This window comes from Coturnix japonica, chromosome 6 (assembly GCF_001577835.2).
Source record: "Coturnix japonica isolate 7356 chromosome 6, Coturnix japonica 2.1, whole genome shotgun sequence".
Lineage (NCBI taxonomy): Eukaryota > Metazoa > Chordata > Aves > Galliformes > Phasianidae > Coturnix > Coturnix japonica.
The window spans coordinates 11668967-11688431 of record NC_029521.1 but is presented as its reverse complement, the minus strand read 5'-3'; the positions used below and the strand labels follow the sequence as shown (position 1 = coordinate 11688431).

At 35.1% G+C, this 19465-nt stretch overlaps 1 protein-coding gene across 7 annotated transcripts in view; it reads left to right on the top strand.

The window, feature by feature from the left end:
• The window catches only part of LRMDA (leucine rich melanocyte differentiation associated), a 622472-nt gene that overhangs the window by 511066 nt on the left and 91941 nt on the right, over window positions 1-19465 (top strand). For all 7 annotated transcript variants that reach the window (XM_032445290.1, XM_032445291.1, XM_032445288.1 and 4 more), the window contains one exon: window positions 18748-18832. In XM_032445290.1, coding sequence (XP_032301181.1) covers window positions 18748-18832 — 85 coding nt within the window. The remainder of the gene's footprint in view (window positions 1-18747; window positions 18833-19465) is intronic.

Sequence of the window (19465 nt, the reverse complement as noted above, 5' to 3'; positions counted from 1 at the left end):
AGGAAAACACTTAATCTCACCTCAGTTCGGAACGTTGTGTAAGAATAGATTTAAATTCTGGCCTGAACAAAATACAGCAACATAGATGTCTCCTGGCCTGAAAATATTTTTTGTATGTTTTACCTTTACAGTTTATCATTTATTGCCTTTTTTTCCCTCAACAATTTTCATCCAACATCTGGAATCAGCATTTTTTCTTGATTTTATTAGCTTCATTAATTTTTCTTTAAGTGTGACTATTTCAGAAAACATCTGCTGAATAAGAAATATAGCTCTTTTTCATCAGCCTTCTGATTAGAATTTAGGATAATTCACCTAGAAGGGAACTACAAAGATCATTGAGTTAAACTGCCTGTCTGGTTAGCAGGGACAAGAAGAAGTTAAAGCATTATTATTGAGGATGTTTAAATGCCTCCTGAACTCTGATAGGTATTGGGCATCACCTCCTTCTGAGGAAGCCTGTTCCAGTGTTTGACCACGCTTACAGTGAAACATTTTTTGCTGATGCTGAGTTTGAGCGTTTCCTGGTTTAACCATTGCTTCTATTGCTTTGTGCCATTCACAGGAGCAGAGCCCAACAGCATGCTCTGCTTCCTCTTCTCAGGGAGCTGCAGGGAGCAGCGAGGCTGCCTCTGGACTCCTCCAGATTAGGCAACTTGAGTGTCCTCAGCTCCTCCTCACTGCATATGACTCCCAGCGTTGTTACTGGCTTTGGTGCCCTCCTCAGACACTTTTGACAGCTGATTTTAAGAGAACGTATTTTTGAGTCATATTAAGTGACTGTAGACAGGCTCTGTTTTAATTCTTGTTGGATGAATTTTTGACATTTAGAAACATTCCCAAAGCTACCTATTCTGTGAAGCTGTAAAAGTCTTCCTTTAAGACTTCATTGTAAATCTCTGAATAGTTTTAAAGAAAAATTTCCTTCCTCTTTTGAACGAAAATAGAAAGGAAAGAAATAGATAAGGTGATGCTGTAGAATTAAAAACAGAAGCAAAAAGTCAAATTTATTCTGAAAGATGAGAAATCCATAGATGGATTCAGTCTCACTGAAAATTCTGTTGCTTGCTTGAGCTTCTTTTTTTGTTTTTCTCAATGAATTTGAGAATTTAGTTAAAAGTGCAAGTAGTGATGGTTGTGTTGTAATTGGCTTTTATTTCAAATAGCTGAGCTGGGAAAGATTTTTTTTTTTCTATGCAATTCTGATTTTGTGACTGTTTTTGTATTTGTGACTGTTCATTTCAGATTGTGTGCAGACAGAATAGAATTTAATTTTGAAAATATATTAAAATAGGTAATTATTTTTCCCTCAGATGAAAACTGAGGTTAAATTGTTCATACATTAAATATTAAATAAACTTATAAAAGGCGTATGTTTGGTGGCCCTGCTGGGCAGGGGGGTTGGAACTACATGATCCTTGAGGTCCCTTCCAACCCGGGTAATTCTGTGATTCTGTAACTTAAATGATTGTTTCTTTTCTCAATATTATGACCATAGATTAAGAAACTGTAAAAGAATCTATATTAACGTATTTTTAATACTGCAGAAAAACAATTGGCAGTTCTGTTTCCAGCATGATTTATTGGGGGAAAAAAGTAGTATCCACACAGCCTTTTTAAAAACAGGAGTTTAAGATACAGAAGAATTTTACATAGATGATGCATTTTAGAGAGCAAACCAATTTGAGGCATCTTAATGCTGTTCTTCTAAGTAAAAATGATTAAATCTCTGTATGTACATGTGTGAATAGTTTGCTAAGCAATACAACTGCTTAGGGATCACGCAAATAGGAATGAACCTGATTTGTTTGATGTCATGAAGGGAAATGAAGTAATTGTAGTCTACAGGTGTCTACCTGCAAGTATGCCTTTTCTATCTTCTCTTGAAATATGTAGTAAGAATGCTAGAATGTGACCATTTGTTGGGTGCTTTTCTTTAGGAGGAAGATGAAGTAATGAACATTACGTATTTTATTTGACATATAACTGGGAGCTTCTTGAGTACTGTTTGTGATAATGGCACTGTAGGAAATAAAATCACATTAAAATCAGAATTTTAGCATATGCAACTGTGTAAACTGCTGGGGACATTTCTTTTTCTTTTTGTGTTATATTATCCTGCTCTATTAACATGTAATCTTGTGCATGTTAAATCAACAGGAACTTTGACTACAGTTTTTTGTTTTAAAATTCAGTATTAGATGAGAAGCTAATTTTTGAAGCCCAATTTAATAATACCTATTTTTTAGTGGAGAGTGCTGTTTTATTGCAGTAATAAAGTATTTGAGTAATATAATATTGTAGCTCAAGTGCTGGATTCAGATGCCAAAAAAGTTTTTTAAAATGCATTGTTTAGTACAAAGGTGTTTCAGTGAGAGAAAACAAATGGAATCCAGATGCAAGAGTTATATTTGTACTTCAAGGAACTGAACGGTTTCAGTTTTTTAAATAGTGCTGTTGGAGCAATTGTTTTGCCAAGTCTAAAACATTTAGTGCATCAATCTGTTTCTAATAACTTAATCTAAAGGTATGAGCTACAGAAAATGACTTCTAACATGAATAGTCAAAACATGTCATTTCCTTTTTAACTGTGATAGTCTATACGTCTCATAAGAATAACAGAAGAGTCATGCCAGGTGGTAGGTAGGTGCTGAGACCCAGTTCCACCATGGAAACCACACAGTGTTATGAAAGGCCTTTTTTTGCACCTTTTCCAAATGTTTCACAATCACTGTAAATGAAAATTAGTCTTTCATTTAAATAATCATGTCTGAGGATTGAGGATATTTACTGTAATATTTATTTCTGTTCTTCCACACATGAAGGAGGATAACTGGAACAGAAAAGTCAGAGATATGATGGCTGGCTCTGTTCATTTTGTTTCACTTTGTTGTCTGTGAATTTGTGGTTAAAGAACATTTAACTTTCTGTTCTGAAATGTACTGATGTGTGGACATCAGATTTGCAACCATGATCTCCATCTTCCATTTCTAATGAAGTACAGAAGTGATGGCACCAGTCCTGTTTTCATGCTGGTATGTGTGCTTTTTTCAGCTCAGTTCTGGTCCTACATAAACAGGAAAACAAAAGCAAAAAACAACCAGCTAACCAAACCAAATGCATTGATTTCAATGCCATTGCCCTTTGAAAAGCTAACACAGTGGAGGAAGTGTACATTCTAAGGAATACATATAATGCTCAGACAATGGCAAAGAACTCTTAGAAATGCTGCAGATAAATTACTGTAACTTCAGAATTAGAGAGTGACAGATCTTTATATATGATGTGCTTGATGAGTCACGCAGAATCTCAGAATTGCAGGGGTTGGAAGGGACCTCTAGAAATCATGTCCAATCCCCCTGCTAAAGCGAATTCCCTACACTAGATCACACAGGCAGGCATCCAGATGGATCTTGAGGAGGTTCCACAACCTCTCTGGTTAACCTGTTCCAGTACTCCATCATCCTTACTAAAGGAAGTTCTTCCACGTTAGTACGGAACTTCCTATGTTCAAGTTCTAGGCCATTACTACTTGTCCTATCTTTCACAGTATCTCTACTGATCATGAATGAACAACAGATTAAGAGAAAAAAATATATAGCAACAACAACCGTTGTTTGTTGTTTTTTTTTAAAAAAAGTGTAAAATTTAGATCATATCAATTTTATTCTGTTGTTTTGTGTGCTTTTACTCCTAATGCAAATTCAAGCACCTGTTGACAGAATTTGCTGTATGCCCCAGGCTTATTTTCTCTTCCTATTTGATTCCAGACTTGTTCTCTCTTTTCTGTAGTAATTCTGAGTTGTCTACTTGTAGCATTGGTATTGGTTCTGCATGGTTTTTGAACGCTAAGAAAAGAGAAATATTCATGCCACTCCCCCCAACAGTTTAGTGATCCATCCTTATTACCATAATTCCCTTTGAAGTTTCTACTATTCCACAATAAGCATAACACCAACTTATGTGAACAGTCTTAAAATTCACAAAGCATCTGTTACACTATGTAAAATGCGTATGCTTTTTCTGTAAGTGTCATCTTAATAGCAACTGCAACCAACTCTGGTTTAACTGTTGGTTTAAGGAAACAGAGACAGATGACACCACAAATAATAAAGAATATCCTGTTCATTTGATCCTTTGTCTTCTCACTCAATGCAAGCCCTGGGCTTTAGTATTGACTTTCCTTTGGTTTTGTAATAATGTTTAACAAATATTGCACTTATTTATTATTCTACTATGAAGATAGAATAATAAAAATTAATCGTGGCATACAACTAGTGAATTAAGAGCCCATGAACAGGTTTCTTGTTGATAAAGGAGACATGCTCTGATGGAAATCTTGTTTGTTCTGTGCTGTATAACTTTTTCTATTGATGAGATAAAATCATTAGAGATAAGTTTACCGTATTTGGAAAAAAATATTGGAAAATCATTAAATAATGAGATAGTGGAAATCAGGCTGGTTACTGGTAAGCAGTATTCATTTTAACAAAACCAGGTGAAAACACTGTATTTGCAAGCTGTGATTATAGACCAGGGACTCTGAAAAAGACTTGTGGTTACTCAGCTGAATGAGCTCTCCCAGCACACACATCTGATATAGTATGAAGTATGAGAAGAAAGTTTAACACCATTCCTGCGTTTGTGGTGCAATTACTATGAGAATATAGTGTTTAGTTTTGGAGAAGCCTGTGGTTCTAGAAAGGCACTGGAGGACTAAATAGACAGCTGATTTGTGGGGGGTGGGCAAAGAGATTTCTTAGAAGAATAGATATCATAAGTTATGGTGAGAAACTCCAGGAAATTCCATCTTCAGTAAATAAGGGAGTCTAAAAAAGTATCATCTCTGGTACCCATCTAATGGACAGCAGGTATGAAAAGAACCAACTATTTCACCTGAAATTCTATACACTCAGCACAGGAAAAATGAATGTTAATTGAAAGGCTGATTTGTTGTTCATCTTTAATTTGTGAAGATCTCAATGTTATTTCCTGTTCCTTTGTTTAATCATTCCCATTGACATTTCTGTTTTCTAAGCAGGTACTTAAAAAGTTATTGATACATCAGTTAGCCACATGATTTATGTTTCCCAGTTTTCCTGTATTTGTATTATGCTATGTCATGTAAGTCTTAAAGCCTAAATGTGCTTTCCATGATAGCTCAGCTTTAAAATTGACTGAGATGTTGTCTTCTTTTGGCTAACCACTCTGGAAACAAATCTGAACGTAGACTTTTAAAATCATCTACTTTGAAGAAGGTTTTACATACTGGCAGGTGGTATCTGGAAAGCCAAATGGAAGAGACAAAGTAAGTCCTGTTGTACATGCTGAGCCTTCTGTCTGGGAAAGAAAAAACAAAGTAATAAAGAGAGAAATCTCACTTTATAAACACACGAAAAGTTCATCCTGCCAGCTGTCAGAACATAACAGGGAGTCCATTTCTAATTGGGATCCAGATGTGAGACCCTTCAGAAGATATTGTGTCTGACTCGTCTCCTCCTCCCTCAAACCTTGCAAAGTTATCTGCAGTCAGGTCATTAACATAAAGAGATAAAACAGAAATCTGTTCCACAGTCTTACTTTTTTTCCTTCTCACTGTAATGCTGGTGAGTATTTCTTACAGGAACAACACCATTGTCATTTTTGTTTCCTTTCTGTTTCCTGTAAGGACATTCAATTAAATAATAATTTTTATGTACTTAGAAAAAGTCCCTTTAAAAGTTGTGATTGCAAACCAGTGCTCTTTTTTTTCTGTTGTATTGCTATACTACTTTGATACAGTGGACACGTTCTGACGTTGTCATGATATACCACAAAGCTTTGAGTTTTTATGTCTTTTCACATATCTATTAGTTTGTGTTTGTTGATTACTGATTTTCCCCAGTTTGCTGATGACTAAAAGTGCTTTAAAAGAACATTCCAACATTTGACAAACCTATTTCTGCAAAATCATCCCTAGAAGTATCAGAATTGATGTCATGTTTGAGTTATTGATGGAAAATTTTCTATTTGGAGTTGTATTTTTTTATTTTTTATTTTTTGCTAAATATCATTTTGTACATGTTCTATGTTCTGAAGGAAATCATATTTCTGTATCTTAACCTATACTGCAAGCAATATCCTCACTAGGTTTAAAACTCAAAATTTTCATTAAACAATCTTTTCCACTGGCAGCTTTCCTTACATTCTGAAATCCTTCAAAAGACACCGTACAACATGAAGCTATCATATAAAGTTGATTTTATGTTTGCCCAGAGTCAAGCTACTTAGTGCAAATAAAATTTTGTGCCAGTCAGCTGGAGATGTGTTACAGCCATGCTAAAGCCAGGCCTGTTAATTACGAATGGTTTGCCTGATGCACAGACTCCATGGAAAAATGTTTGCCTTGGCACTATGTAGTTTTTCATTGCAGTCACCAGAATGTTGCACAATAGCAATTATGGGAATAAGGAGGATGCCCAGGCTATTGAACACTGTAATGATGATAGTTTTGTTTGTTTGTTTTTGTTCTTGTTTTGTTTTTGTCTGATAAAAGCAAATCAGATAAGAGGATATTCAAGTCACTGTAGCAATTAGTTTTTCTAAGATGTCTATCTATGTGAAATGTTTCATGGTAGATGAAAAAAAGCCAACAACTCTCTGGTAGAATACAAAGTTTATTACGTTTCTAGACTACATTATCCTTGTCAGCTAGATTAAAGCATTCTCCTAGTTTCTGTCCTATATTACCATAACAAGTGAGGAAATAATGTAGTGTTGTTACACAGAGCAGCTTATAAATTTTGACATAAGTGTGAGAGAAATCAGTTGAAATGTGAAGCAACCAAGAGGAATAATTAGGAACAGCAGAATGATCTCAGTAATATGACAACAGTTTCTAAAGCACCCTACAGGATTGAAATCATCAGGTTTGCTTGACCTATATCTTTAATAATACAGCTCATTGCCCTTGTATTGAAGCTAGAGGGTAGGACAAAGTATAAGCTTTATCATGTTTTAGGAGAAATTGCAAAAAGTTTATTTATTAACACTGCACAAAATGGCCCATTTCTTTGATTACCAAACAGGAAAGCATGTTGGGCCACAGTTCACCACACAGAACGCTTCACAGTCAGGCTTGGCTGGCAAAAAAATATTATGTAACACTCAAATAAGATGAATGGCTGCACTGGCAGTGGAAATAACCTTCTGTTTAATTAGAAAATAAGAGCTATATGGGACAATAAAAATGGTTACTGCTGCCCTCAGTCACTATTTAATAAATATGATAGTGCTGAAGATAATGCTAAGTGTTATTTATTTGTGCAATATCATGGGTTCAGTAATTGTTCATGTTCTTGATAGTTACCCTGCATGTAGAATGAGTCTGTTTCACATTTTCTTTGTTTAATTCTTAAAAAAGCAGGAGGATTTTTTAAACCTTTTAACTTGTTTTAAAAGACTTAGTTGGATATGGAAGTTCATTCATCTCTGTAACCAAACCGTGGGTTTTTCTAGCTGACCTTTGAGATAATTAAGCTTGAAAAATAATAGTTTTATGCTTTTCTGTCTGGATTGTCTACCTGTCTTAAATGTTTTTGTGTCTATGAGAGTAGAGCATAATTCAGACTTTTTTGCTATCCATTTCATCATGTCTGTGTCTGTAGTTAGTGCAGGTTTGTGGTCTTTCTTTTAGCAGTTTTACTTCCTTTGGAGTTGTGAGTACTGAATGCTCTGTAGGGTACAGTGCTGAAAACAGATGATTTCAGTGAAGTGTTCTCTCTAAAGGGAATAGTTTTTACTAGTAAATCGAGCATCAAATTGTGTTGTGTGCATAGGTATCAAAACTTTCTTTTCCCTGTGTAGCATGTTTATGACATATGGACTTTATTATCAGTTTCATGTACTTAGGAGTGCACACATTTATCAAATGCTTGATAAAAGAGCAGGGTAGGGTACACATTTCACAGTAAATTTTTACAGGCTTGGTATCTCAAACCTAATGAGTATTGTCTCAGTCTTTCTATTTTGAGTCTATAGTAAGTAAAAGGATTTGGAAAAGGATATCAAAGACTTTGCCCTTATTTATCCAAGGGGAAATTTCAGAAAATGTTTTATCAGCAAGTTTTAGCCCCTCCTTCCTTGCTTACTTCCCCTCCCTAAAACGTAGGCTGTACAAGAAGCAAAACAAAACAAAACCCCTTTTCTTCACACAATTCACTTTAAGCCTCAAAATCCTCCAAAATCCCCAATCTCCCTTTGCAGTCTGGTTCCCACTCTCCAGCTTTCCTCATCTCCCTCTGAAAGAAAAAAGCTCTTCTTTAAGGGACTGATAGGTTGTAGAGCGATGCTTAGCAACAACATTCCTGTGCCTTAAGTAGCTGCAAGCCCCTAGCTGAACCCTTTGATGTGACTGTCAGGGCAGATTTATTTTGTTTTAGCACATTGTCTACTTGTCCAGATGTATCAGGAGATAAAAAGGAGTCATGTTTACAGTCTTTTTGGTGAGTGGGAGGAGGAGGAGGAGATGTAATTAAATCGCATTTTTGATGAATCTCTGAGAGATCGAGATGAGGAAAACAGGAATTGGCTTGCACAGAGAGGGGAAACACACTTGCCAGTCCTAACACCTGACATTGTCAGAAAATGAAGTGTAAAGCTGTAGCACAATGTGTTGATTTGTTTCTGCTGAAGCCTTTGACTTTTTCTCCTGTGCTGGTGGCTCACAAGAGTCCAGAAAGGCCCATAAGATAGAAGAGGTAGCGCACCACAGGCTTTTTCTTATGTGTCATATTTAATAAGTTTATTTGCCCAGGTTGAAAAGAAGTTTGTTTTTCTTTAGACTGGTAATGTTATAGATTACATATCCCAGGATTTCTGGCTGTGGTAATTAGTTGTCAGTCAAATACTACTACTCCTACTAATAATAAAGTTAAATAAAATTGAACCTCAGTGATCTTGGATATACAAATGTGTGATGTAAGGTAGGCCTTGCTGAATTCTCCCATGGTACACATACCACAGATAAATCCATTTCTGTTTATTTGCTTTTTAACTTGCACATTTAGCAACACCACTCTGAGCTCTATTAATAACCTGCAGTGTGCAGTGACAAGTCTGATTCCAGCATTCAGTATGCTGGGGGTATGCCAAGTGAATAAAATGCTAGTTTTAATCTGCTGTTACAAATGTTACTGGTTTTGCATTTTAAATAGGTTACACTACAGCACCCCCTTCTGTTAGCTCAATAGTGTGACAGTAAGTTTTAGCTGCAGTTCAGTTTTATTCCCATACGGCGGAATGGAGGTGCCTTAAAAACATTTTTAACCTTCCATTTTTCTCAGTTCTTGTGCAAGGTGATCAGTGTAACTCAACAGCAGTTATTGGGCTGCTGTTATCATTTAGTTTTTTGACCTTTCTTTCATTTTTTAAATATTGTCTGTACATGTGGGGGAAGGAAAAAAAAAAATGGAGCAACCCAGAGGCAGCAGAATGAACAGCAAAGCAAACCTAACCTTCTAACATTGCAAACAACTATGTTTGGTCAGAGACATACGTGCAGTTCTGCATTCCTCTGATTGTTGTTGACTAGAATTTGTTTGAAAGCGATGGCATTATGTTACTTGTTTAATTTATGAAACAGAGTTTTGAATTAAAAAAAAATAATAATAATTTTAAAAAATTACCTGACTGATTCCTCCTTGGCATTTGAAGAATCTTTGGAAATCATGTTTGTAAAAACAAGTGTAGAAGTTCTGAGTCATCTGTATTTCAAAATAACATTCCATGAAAAGTTATATACCTCAATACTGTTGACCAAGTGTTTTGGAAGTTTTCGTTTGTCTTCTGGCATAATTTGTGTGAAATTTATATGGAATTCTTTGCAGTGTGCTTTTATGTTCAAGATAACACATTCTAGAGTTTGTAATATGCAACAGAATGCAGAGCATTTCAGAGTAGTCTGCTTGAAAGAAGGCTTTTAAGTCTTCTCTCATTCAGGAGGATTTAGACAAGAATGCTTAAGAAAACTTCTGTGTTTTATAGTTGTGATATCGTAAGTTGAAAAGCACATAGAATGATTGTTGGAGACTGACAATCTAACAGGTTATTAATGTGTTTCCCTTTTCATAAGTGACTTACCTAGCCTTTGGCACCTTCTGTTGTAGAACTCAATACTATTCCCTCTCTCATTCAGAACCACTGTGCAGTGAGTGAAACACAGGGAATGCCTGTGCTTGAGCACTAGGGAGGGGGAAACTTAGAAGAACGTTAGCATCTACTTGCATTTTTTGGCTCATCTGTTGTTTGCTCTACTAGATTCCTCAAAGAATGTGTGTGGCTTTTCAGAAATTTCTGGCAAGGCTGTTTTCTGTTTCAGAGCATGACAGGATTGTTTGTTTATTTATTTCATTTCTTCATTTGATTTTACCAGCATGTGCACTCAGTGAATCCTTCTGCATGCTGCACATGCAAAGAATGTAGCATGTATGTTCCCAGAAGATGAACTGGTAAAGATGCTGGTAAAGAAATTTAAGAAAAAAATGTAAATTTCTTGGTTGAGTTCACTTTCCCAAACTCATTAGAAGAGTCAAGGCAGTCATTTTTCCCTTTTATCTTTTTTTTTTTTTCTTTGAGTCATATGTCAATAAGGACTCAGAAATCTATTTCAGAAGACAGTATTTAGCAACTTCAAATTTATTTTGTGGTGTAATTTTAAATTATTTTATTCTCCTTTTAAAACCAAGCATTAAGTTTCACAGTGAATAGATTTCTTGTTGGGTTATATTAGTCATACTCATTTCATTCACTGTTGTGTTGCTAGCATTGGTAAGTGATCCTTTACGGACAAATTCTATTATCTAGCATAATGAAAAATACTGAGCCACTTGAGGAGTAAGATTCAGTGTGTCACAAAAGAAAATATTATAGCCTGGGCTGTGATTAGGGAGAAGTTCTTTCCTACAGCTTGTGAACAAAATGAGCAGCAGAATCTCTTAAATCCTTTTTGCTGCTAAACACAGGCAGCTAAGATATAATTTTTAAACAGATGAAATGCAAATCTCATGCAATAAGAAGCTACTTTTTTATTTTTATTTATCTATGCATTTATTTTTCTGCTGCACTTTAAAATAAAAATCATTAGGGAGATGCTGAAATACATGGCTTTGAGTGACAGAAGTTGAAAATACTTGATCTTGGAAGTCAGAAAGCCTAATGGGGGTTTTTGTATGCTATATGTTACAGTAGAACAAATCAATTCAGGCTTCTTAGATGCAGTCATTGCCTTGTGATTACGTTTGTGTAAAGTCTTGGAGCCTTTGATCAAAGGCGCTTGTGACTAGGTCTAATCCAAACTCTTTAAGGTGTTTAACTTGCCAGGGGTGGGGGTGGGCGGGTGGGGGCTGATAACAGCTGGGATTAAAATTTAGTTTTGCTGAACTTTTGTATTGAAAGGATTTCTATTATACACTGCTTCCTTTTCCATACAGAAGATGGATCATTGAGTAAACCTAAAAAGGAGAGAGGATATGGGAGGAAATGGGTGGGGACTTTGAATTAATCTTCTGAAGAAAAATGTTTGATCAGCGAGTAGGAGAGGATGAAAACCTCTGATGTTGACAGCAGGCAACTTTCTGACTAGTGTCTGATTGACAACTTTGATGCTCCAGAGGGGAGCTAGACTCCAGCCGTGCTCAGGCATCCTCTGTCTGTGGGTGGTAGTGTTAATAATGTGGCAACTGGAAAGATTAATTGTGGACAAGCAGCAGGATTACGAGGAGGGCTTCACAGGTCTAAAAGGAACAGTGGTAGGAAGGCCTCTGATCTGTCAGCCCAAAAGGAAATTAGTTAGGGCAGGCTGGAGCAGGCTTAAAAAAAGAGGAGGGAGAATAGGGGGAAGTTGGAGTAATGGGAGAAGAGAAACATTTTAGATATTAATGCAAAATAAAAAGGATATTGGAGTAGGTTGTAATGGAATGGAAGCAATGCTCTTGAAAGACCTTAATACACTACATCCTTTTACATTCTGAGTTCGTATTGTTTTGCAGTGAACTGCAAAGAGAGTTTTGTTTTCAAAACGAACCAAAGTCAAATTTTGAATTTTCAAAGGCCTTTTAAATGCAAAATATGCAGGAGAGAGTTTACTTAAACTGTTCCTGCAAGTACCAATCTGCTGCGTGTTTTACTTCCTCCTCCTTTTGGTAGAAGTAGGGATTTTGCCAATAAATTCTGTGTTACCATTAAAGAGGCCATTCATCATGCTTACTAATGTTATTAATCAAGATACACCACAGTACCCTTAAAATGAGATCATTTTGATAAATCATGTATGACATGAAAAGACTTTATTCCTTTTAAGTGCAATTTAGTCTGTAATTTTTTTCCCTCATTTATGATTCATGGGAGAAACATGGATAAAATTCCCTTGCACATTTACACCTTATCTTCAGTAATAATTCAAAACTGCTCTTAGATGAAAATTCAAGGTCTGATTCACCAAAGCTGAATGCCAGGTCATTATTTTCTGGCATTCAGTAGTCCAAAAATAATGTCCATACATTACGTGCTTTTCACAATAGTTGAATTTGGCTGCACACCAGATGTATCGATTACACTCAATTAAGCTTAAACGCATAAGAATTATCTTATGTTAATTTACATCTTTGATCCAGTTGTACCCTGCTTTCAACCTTGCAATTTAATATGAAATGCAAACCAAAAGTTTAAGTAAATTCAAGTGAGAAGTGAAAATCTCTCTTATATGAGAATTAGGGAAATATTTTCTGAAACACTTTGCATCTTCTTCAGCTCCGCTACTTCTGTTAAATAAGCAAAATCCTCTTTCCTTGTTAAAGGTCGTTGGAATTGGAAGGTCAACCAAAATATAAAATCACTCTTCTCCTTGTCTTCCTGGTACTACAGCAATTTGGTCTATTTTATTAGCAGCATCAGAGATGAAAATAGCAAGGCAAAATGTCTTTAATGAGTATTTGCTTAGTTCAAAGTCACACTCTCGATTATAGCTGAAACACTTGTGATATTTATTAAACTCAGAAAATCAGAAATAAGTTGCAGCATTTTTTGCTAACACCGGTATGAATGTATTGGATAAATGCAGGTTTATTCTGGCATTTATGTATATAAAAGGGAAAATGACGGGTAGAGAAATTTAATTTGGAAAGAGTCTCATTTAACTTTTGCTGTTTCTTAAGCCATGACTCAAAAAAGATTGGCTTATCTGAAATTCAGTTCCCCCCTTTATTTCCTTCAGCACCTGAAAGTATTTGAAAGAATGTGTGTGGTTGCCAAAAATAGCAGTCCATTTGTATTTTTTGAACCATTGGTCTCCACAAATTTGTTTTGATGCAGTATATCCTGATTCTACACAAAATATTCCCTTAGTAGTACCAAGCAAATATTGTCTTCTTATTCCTTGAATAGGAGAATTCAGGCATCAAACTAATGTGCTTTTTCTTTAGTTCCCATACTCTTGAGAGCCAGTTGCCACTGTGGGCCTGATTTCAATTTCCTCTGAAATTTAGAAAGTACTACCCTATTCATTTTTTTCCCTTCATGCTAACCTCTATGTTTGCATACTAGAAAAACATTTTTCACTTTCACATCATACTAGAAGTTGTGATGGCAAACCTGAGAGTTCAGGCTTGTGCTTGTTGCTTATTTTTTTACAATTAAGGTTATTAGACTAGTAGGCAGAAGAAGAAGAAAGCCAATAAATCCTTTAACCCTACTTATACCTGCCCTTACATTCCCTTCTTTTCCTATGAATTTTCTTCATTATTGATAAGAAAAAAGATCTTTCTTTGGTATAGTTCACACACACACACACACACACCAAAAAAAAAAAAAAAAAAATCTGTTTATTGAGATGCATTTGTAATAAATTAAAATTATGTATTAGATTGCAGTAGTCAGATAGTGTTTGTCTTCTTTATTAGAACTGGCTAAATTACTTCTATATTTTTATTTTGTTCAGTGGCTACTGATAAAAGAAAGTCATTCAGATCTTTGTGATCTTCACCAAAACCTGATATTTACACAAAGTAGCACCCTTTCCTTCCACACAACACTTTCTTGCTGTTCTCCTGTTTTATTTCAGTACCATGATCTGGTATCTAAAATCAGTTTTGAAATAAATCACTGATTCTATGCAGTGCAAGGAGGTCTTGAGTAAGTGTACAGAGATAACCAAGTTGTAGCAAAACCATGCACCTTTCCCCTCTTCTTCCCCTCCCTTATTAAAAGGCCTTTAATTTATGCTGGAAGTTTAGTAGAAGCAAGTGCTAATCTGTTGTTAGCTGTGTTTGCCTGTGGAGGAGGGGAACTGTGTTTCCTGTGTATTGTGCCATGTCACTTGTTTGTACTTCTAAGTGTAAGAGCAAATTGTGATTGGTTACAGAAGCACTGGCTTGTTGGAAACATGCATCCTAATTGACAAGAGGGGAAAAGCAAGACTTTTTGCTTTTGTAGCCTGCTGCATTCTCATTGTCTGCCTTAACATATTTTTCTAGTTTCCTTATCTTTTTTTTTTTTTTTTCTTTGTCTCTTTCTTTCTCTACTAATTCTTCTGTAAGGTTCCTGAGTTCACAAAAAAGCAAATATGTTGTAAATAAATGTCATCATCCCTAGAATAGAGTGTTCAATGTCTTGGTTGTTTCCTGTAATATCTTATGCTGTCTCGAGGTTCTCAAAGACCTCATAGTGAAGTTAAAGCCTCATTGTGCTTGGTGCTGTGCAAATTTATGGAAACAAACATTCCCTCTGGAGTAGTGTTTTGATACTCTCTCCAAGCATGTAATAAATTCAACCCACAATTAATACAATTTATTTTTTTTTCTGTTAATAGTTAGTTTATGTTTCTGATCACATGTGAATACATGACTAATATACATAAATTAATATCTCATATGTAAATGATGAGTTTCTAGTTATATTTATGATTTTTTTATTGTTATTATTTTTTAATATGGCTGAGCAGGTCTGTGGAATATATCTGTATGTTTTATCTCAAATGAGAACAAATCTAGACGGTCTAATATACTGAAAACCTGGAGATGTGAGCTACAGTAGCCAGTGTTAGGGAGTGAATTGACAAGCTGCTGTCCTATTGGTAGATGTAGATTTAGGTAAAGTTTTAAGATGCATAGAAATTATTGAAGGCTGTTGCCACTGTGTGCCCATGTGATTTGAGATTAATCCTTAAACTAAACAGAAGATGATGCAAACTTTATTATACTTTTCTTGATTTATAATAATCAAGTTCAAATGTAGTTAAGCCTTGACTACAGGTGCATTTACTAATAATAAACAAAGATTTCCCTCTGTGGCTTTGCATTTGAATTAAATATATTTAGCTAAAGAAATCTCCCTCTGTATGTGTGCATTGAAACAATTTCACTTACCGTGTAATTCCATAAGTGCTTTGCATATCTGTTAAACTTTTCAGGAAGCAGCTAAAATGCTGCTATTTTCCCTGTATTGTAAAATTAGTCACAATAATATATTGATGACTACTTCTGTTATTGCTATGTATGGATGTGTAAAGAATTGTCGCATGTCAGAGAAATAACAATGATCTCTCACATATCGAGGAGAAATATTACTAGAGAAATATCTGCATCCAAATACAAGTTATGTTACGTGCCAAAAATAGAAGAGTATAAACTGTTAACAAGTGTTGAGGATATTCTGTTATAGCCAATATAGCATAATATGATATATCTTACTCTTTGAGAGAATGTATCGTATCCTAATTCCTACGAAATCTACAGGCTAATGCTAAGACAGGTAGAGACTTCAATTTAGCAAATATTTGGCTATGTGCAATATTGCAGCTAAGGCTGCAAGTAACTATTGGTCTTGTAACTTCTATGCCTTGTACTATGATATACTGCAACATTTGGGTGGCTAGAATGCTTTCAGAGATGACTGCTTCTAGTAATAATACTATTAGAATTTCTTCACTGAGCTATTTGGTGACCTGTACGTATAACAATGAAGCTACTACTTATTTTATCCAGCTTTTTGTAATTACCTTCTTCTGCATTGCAACTTGAACTTCTGATGCATATGTGTACTTGAAGACACAACTGTCACATGCCAGTGCAATCGCTGTCAAAATATTCTTGTGAATATCAAGAATAATATAATCCATACAAATATCATTGGAAAATATTTGGGGCCAAATGCCATTCTGCAGTAGGGAAAACAAATTGTCTTTCTGCTGGTGCACAGGTTTACTCAGAAACATGATTCAGAGTTCCAGACATTGTTTGTGCAAAACAATCATAACCATGGATGATATTCCATAGAACTAAAGTTGCTCTAACTGAATACTTAGCTCAGAGTTAATGAAACTTTTCCATATTTGACAGGGAATTATATACTGTACATAAAATTGCAGCAAAACATCAATAAACAAACCTTTCCTGCTTTTCCTAAAATTTGAAATAAAGCTAAATTGCCCCTTCGCTTCAGTATGCTTTTTAGAAGCTCTTGAATTTTGCTCAGTCAGTGGTATATTGCTGAAAAGGCAAAGTCTCCTCCAGTAATTTTAGGAAAAGCTATCATCAAGCTGTCAACAGTCTAAATTGAGATTAAAAGTACCAAAGAGAAACCTTCACTATTATCAAAGTCTCAGCTAAGCACACTTGAATAGGCAGATAACATCTAGGGTGTACACTATGTGACCACTTATTCCTCTGGTTTTTTGAAATAATTTATAGTGATGAAGCCTTATGTTAAATAGGTAGTGACATTTTTATACTTGTCTTACCCAGAATTTCCAAACCAAAAGAAAACAGATAGCTGTGAACACATACCTGCTCCTGGAACTTAATTCAGCATACTGCTGAATGTTAGAGGCATCCATCTCATCCTGTGAGATATTTTTTGTCCTCAGACAATATTGGTCATCAGAGAGATGATCTCCAATCCCTTGGTAGTCCAATGTAGGTAGAGCTGCATGTTTACAGTTCACTAAAATCAAGATTATTCACTTTGTCTGAAAGCAAAAGTTGTATTTACAGTATTACCTCTCTGAAAAGGAGGGTGCATAGTCACTGCTTAGAAAGAGGACAGAGGATTTTCTAGAGTGCTCTTCATACCTCGTACATAGCATCATTGCTGTTTTGTCAAACCTGTCTGTCTTGAAATATGATGTGTTTTCCTATTATATCCTGATTTTTACTAAGTGCTAAAACGTGACTGTGTGGTCTGACAAATCTGACTGAAATTCAACACGGGCCTTGGAAAACAAAAGCTTAGTATACTAATTACTCAGTCTCTTACCCTTGCACAATTTTAATGTACTACAATCTGTACAGCTATAACAGAGATAAAGAGTTCTTTAACAAACTATTGGTGATTTTCATTTTTGTGAATTGCTGTATGTACTCGAGTTTAGCTGGGTTACAAGCTTTCTTTTTTTTTCCCAAAGAAATCTTATGCTTTCATCTTTACTAGCCTTTGTGAATCTAGTTTTGAATTCATTTCATATATATGATTAATTAAAAAGAATAAGAGATTTTTGTTAATTGCTTTGAGTAACTTTGCAATTTGTAAGCTAAATTATCAAACGGGAATAAAAGGAATAGAAGGTAACTATTTTAAGGTTTCCCTTAAGAAATCATTATGAATTTCAGGAGTTTAGATTTTGTGTTGCTAGGGCTTTTTGTTTGTTTGTTTGTTTGTTGTTGTTGTTTGCTCTGTATTTCCTTTATCTTTTCTATTGGAAATTTTCATATAACTTTTAGTGGACACTTCTTTATGACTGAAGCTGGGCACATCGCTACCATGCTATCTATCCACCTAATTCAAACCAAATTTTTAAAACACTATAATGAGGATTCATATTCACCAACAAATTCTGTTATTTTCATATCAGCTAAGAATGAGAACCCACTACTCAATAACTAAAAAGCAAGATGGTAAACATGGCTTTCCTTGGCTTTAAGTTGCTATTTCCTTCACATGAAACTTTTTCTTCAACCAGATTATGACCAGTTTACAGAAAACTGTAAATTCGCAGTTGAATGTTTTCAATTCAGAATCATAGGATCTTAAATTTTTTCTTTATTATGGAGAAAAAAAATGAGTTTCCTTTCTTCTCCCTTAACATTTTCTTCTTAGTAACTCTTCTTAATACTTCTTTAAACGATTTAGAAATCTCATGTGGGTTTTAACTGTTTGTTATATTAACCTAGATCCTTGTACAGCTTTTGAGCATTATAGGCATTATCATTCTTAAGAGATCCCTTTGCTTAGCTTACATAACAGTGGAATTTTGAAATCTGGCTTTTGCTTAGTTTTGAAAAGTATAGCGTCTTATCCCAGCTTTTTATTCTCTATCTTCTTTTTTTTATTATTATTTATTATTTATTTGGCTTGTGGACAATTCCTTCAGGTAAATATTTTTCTACTTAACTAAAAGGAATATGATTAATGCCACCCAAAGTTTTCCTCGTTAAGTTGGTAATTCTTTAAAGCTGTGAGCTGTATGGCAATATTTTCTAGCAGCAATATCTAATATAATAGATATAATAGTGCAAACTTCTGAGTACAGCTTCCTTGCAAGATTGAAAGTGGTTTTGATGAAAACAAATTAAATTTTCTTTCAATTCTCAGTAGTCTTCTATGACTGTTGATTCTGTGCATCTGTATGCACATCAGAATACTCATCTTACAGGGGCATTGTCTCTGTTTACTTACTGACCTTGCTCAAAATACTGATAGTATTCTTTTATCACACAGGCCTCCAGTGATGCAGCCTCCATTTCACCAGAGATGAGCTATACACCTCTACCCTCAGGATCCAGAGACCTCACCAATCATAGAGGTAAAAACTAAACTTTTATTGGCATGGACTCCTGCAAGGTGGTAAACTTCACAGAGAGGCCCTCTTATGTATTAGTTACCACTGCATTGGCACTTTACTTGAAAGGCACTGTGTTCTCTGTATTACATGAGAAAACCATACCTGTCAAGATTAGAGATTTTAACTCATGTTAAAGAGGAGTTAAAGGTAGCCTACTGGGAAAACAAATCTATATCAGGGTTGTTGTTGGGGTTTTTTTTTTGTTTGTTTGTTTTTATGTGTGAGAGAAAAAGCATAGAGGTTAAAGTGCTTAAATGTTGCTAAGTAGATCATTACATGTAGAGCGGGTAATTTTGAGAGAATAAAGTTTCTAATATTTGTAAAGAGACAGCTTTTTGGCATTTTAACAATTTAGGGCTGTAATTTTGAAACGTTAACATGTTTTCATTGCAGTAAAATGGGATTCATTCTTCTCTGTTTTTAAGCAATAAAGGCAGATCATTGTTCAATTTCCTTTTTCACTAGTACTTAGAAATTAAAAAGCACCTTGGGCAAACTCTTTAATTCCATCTGCATACCAATGGAGCAAAAAGTTCAGGGAGCAGGTGAAAAACTGGAGCAGTCAGGAAGAGCACATTCCAAGCTCTTTCATTA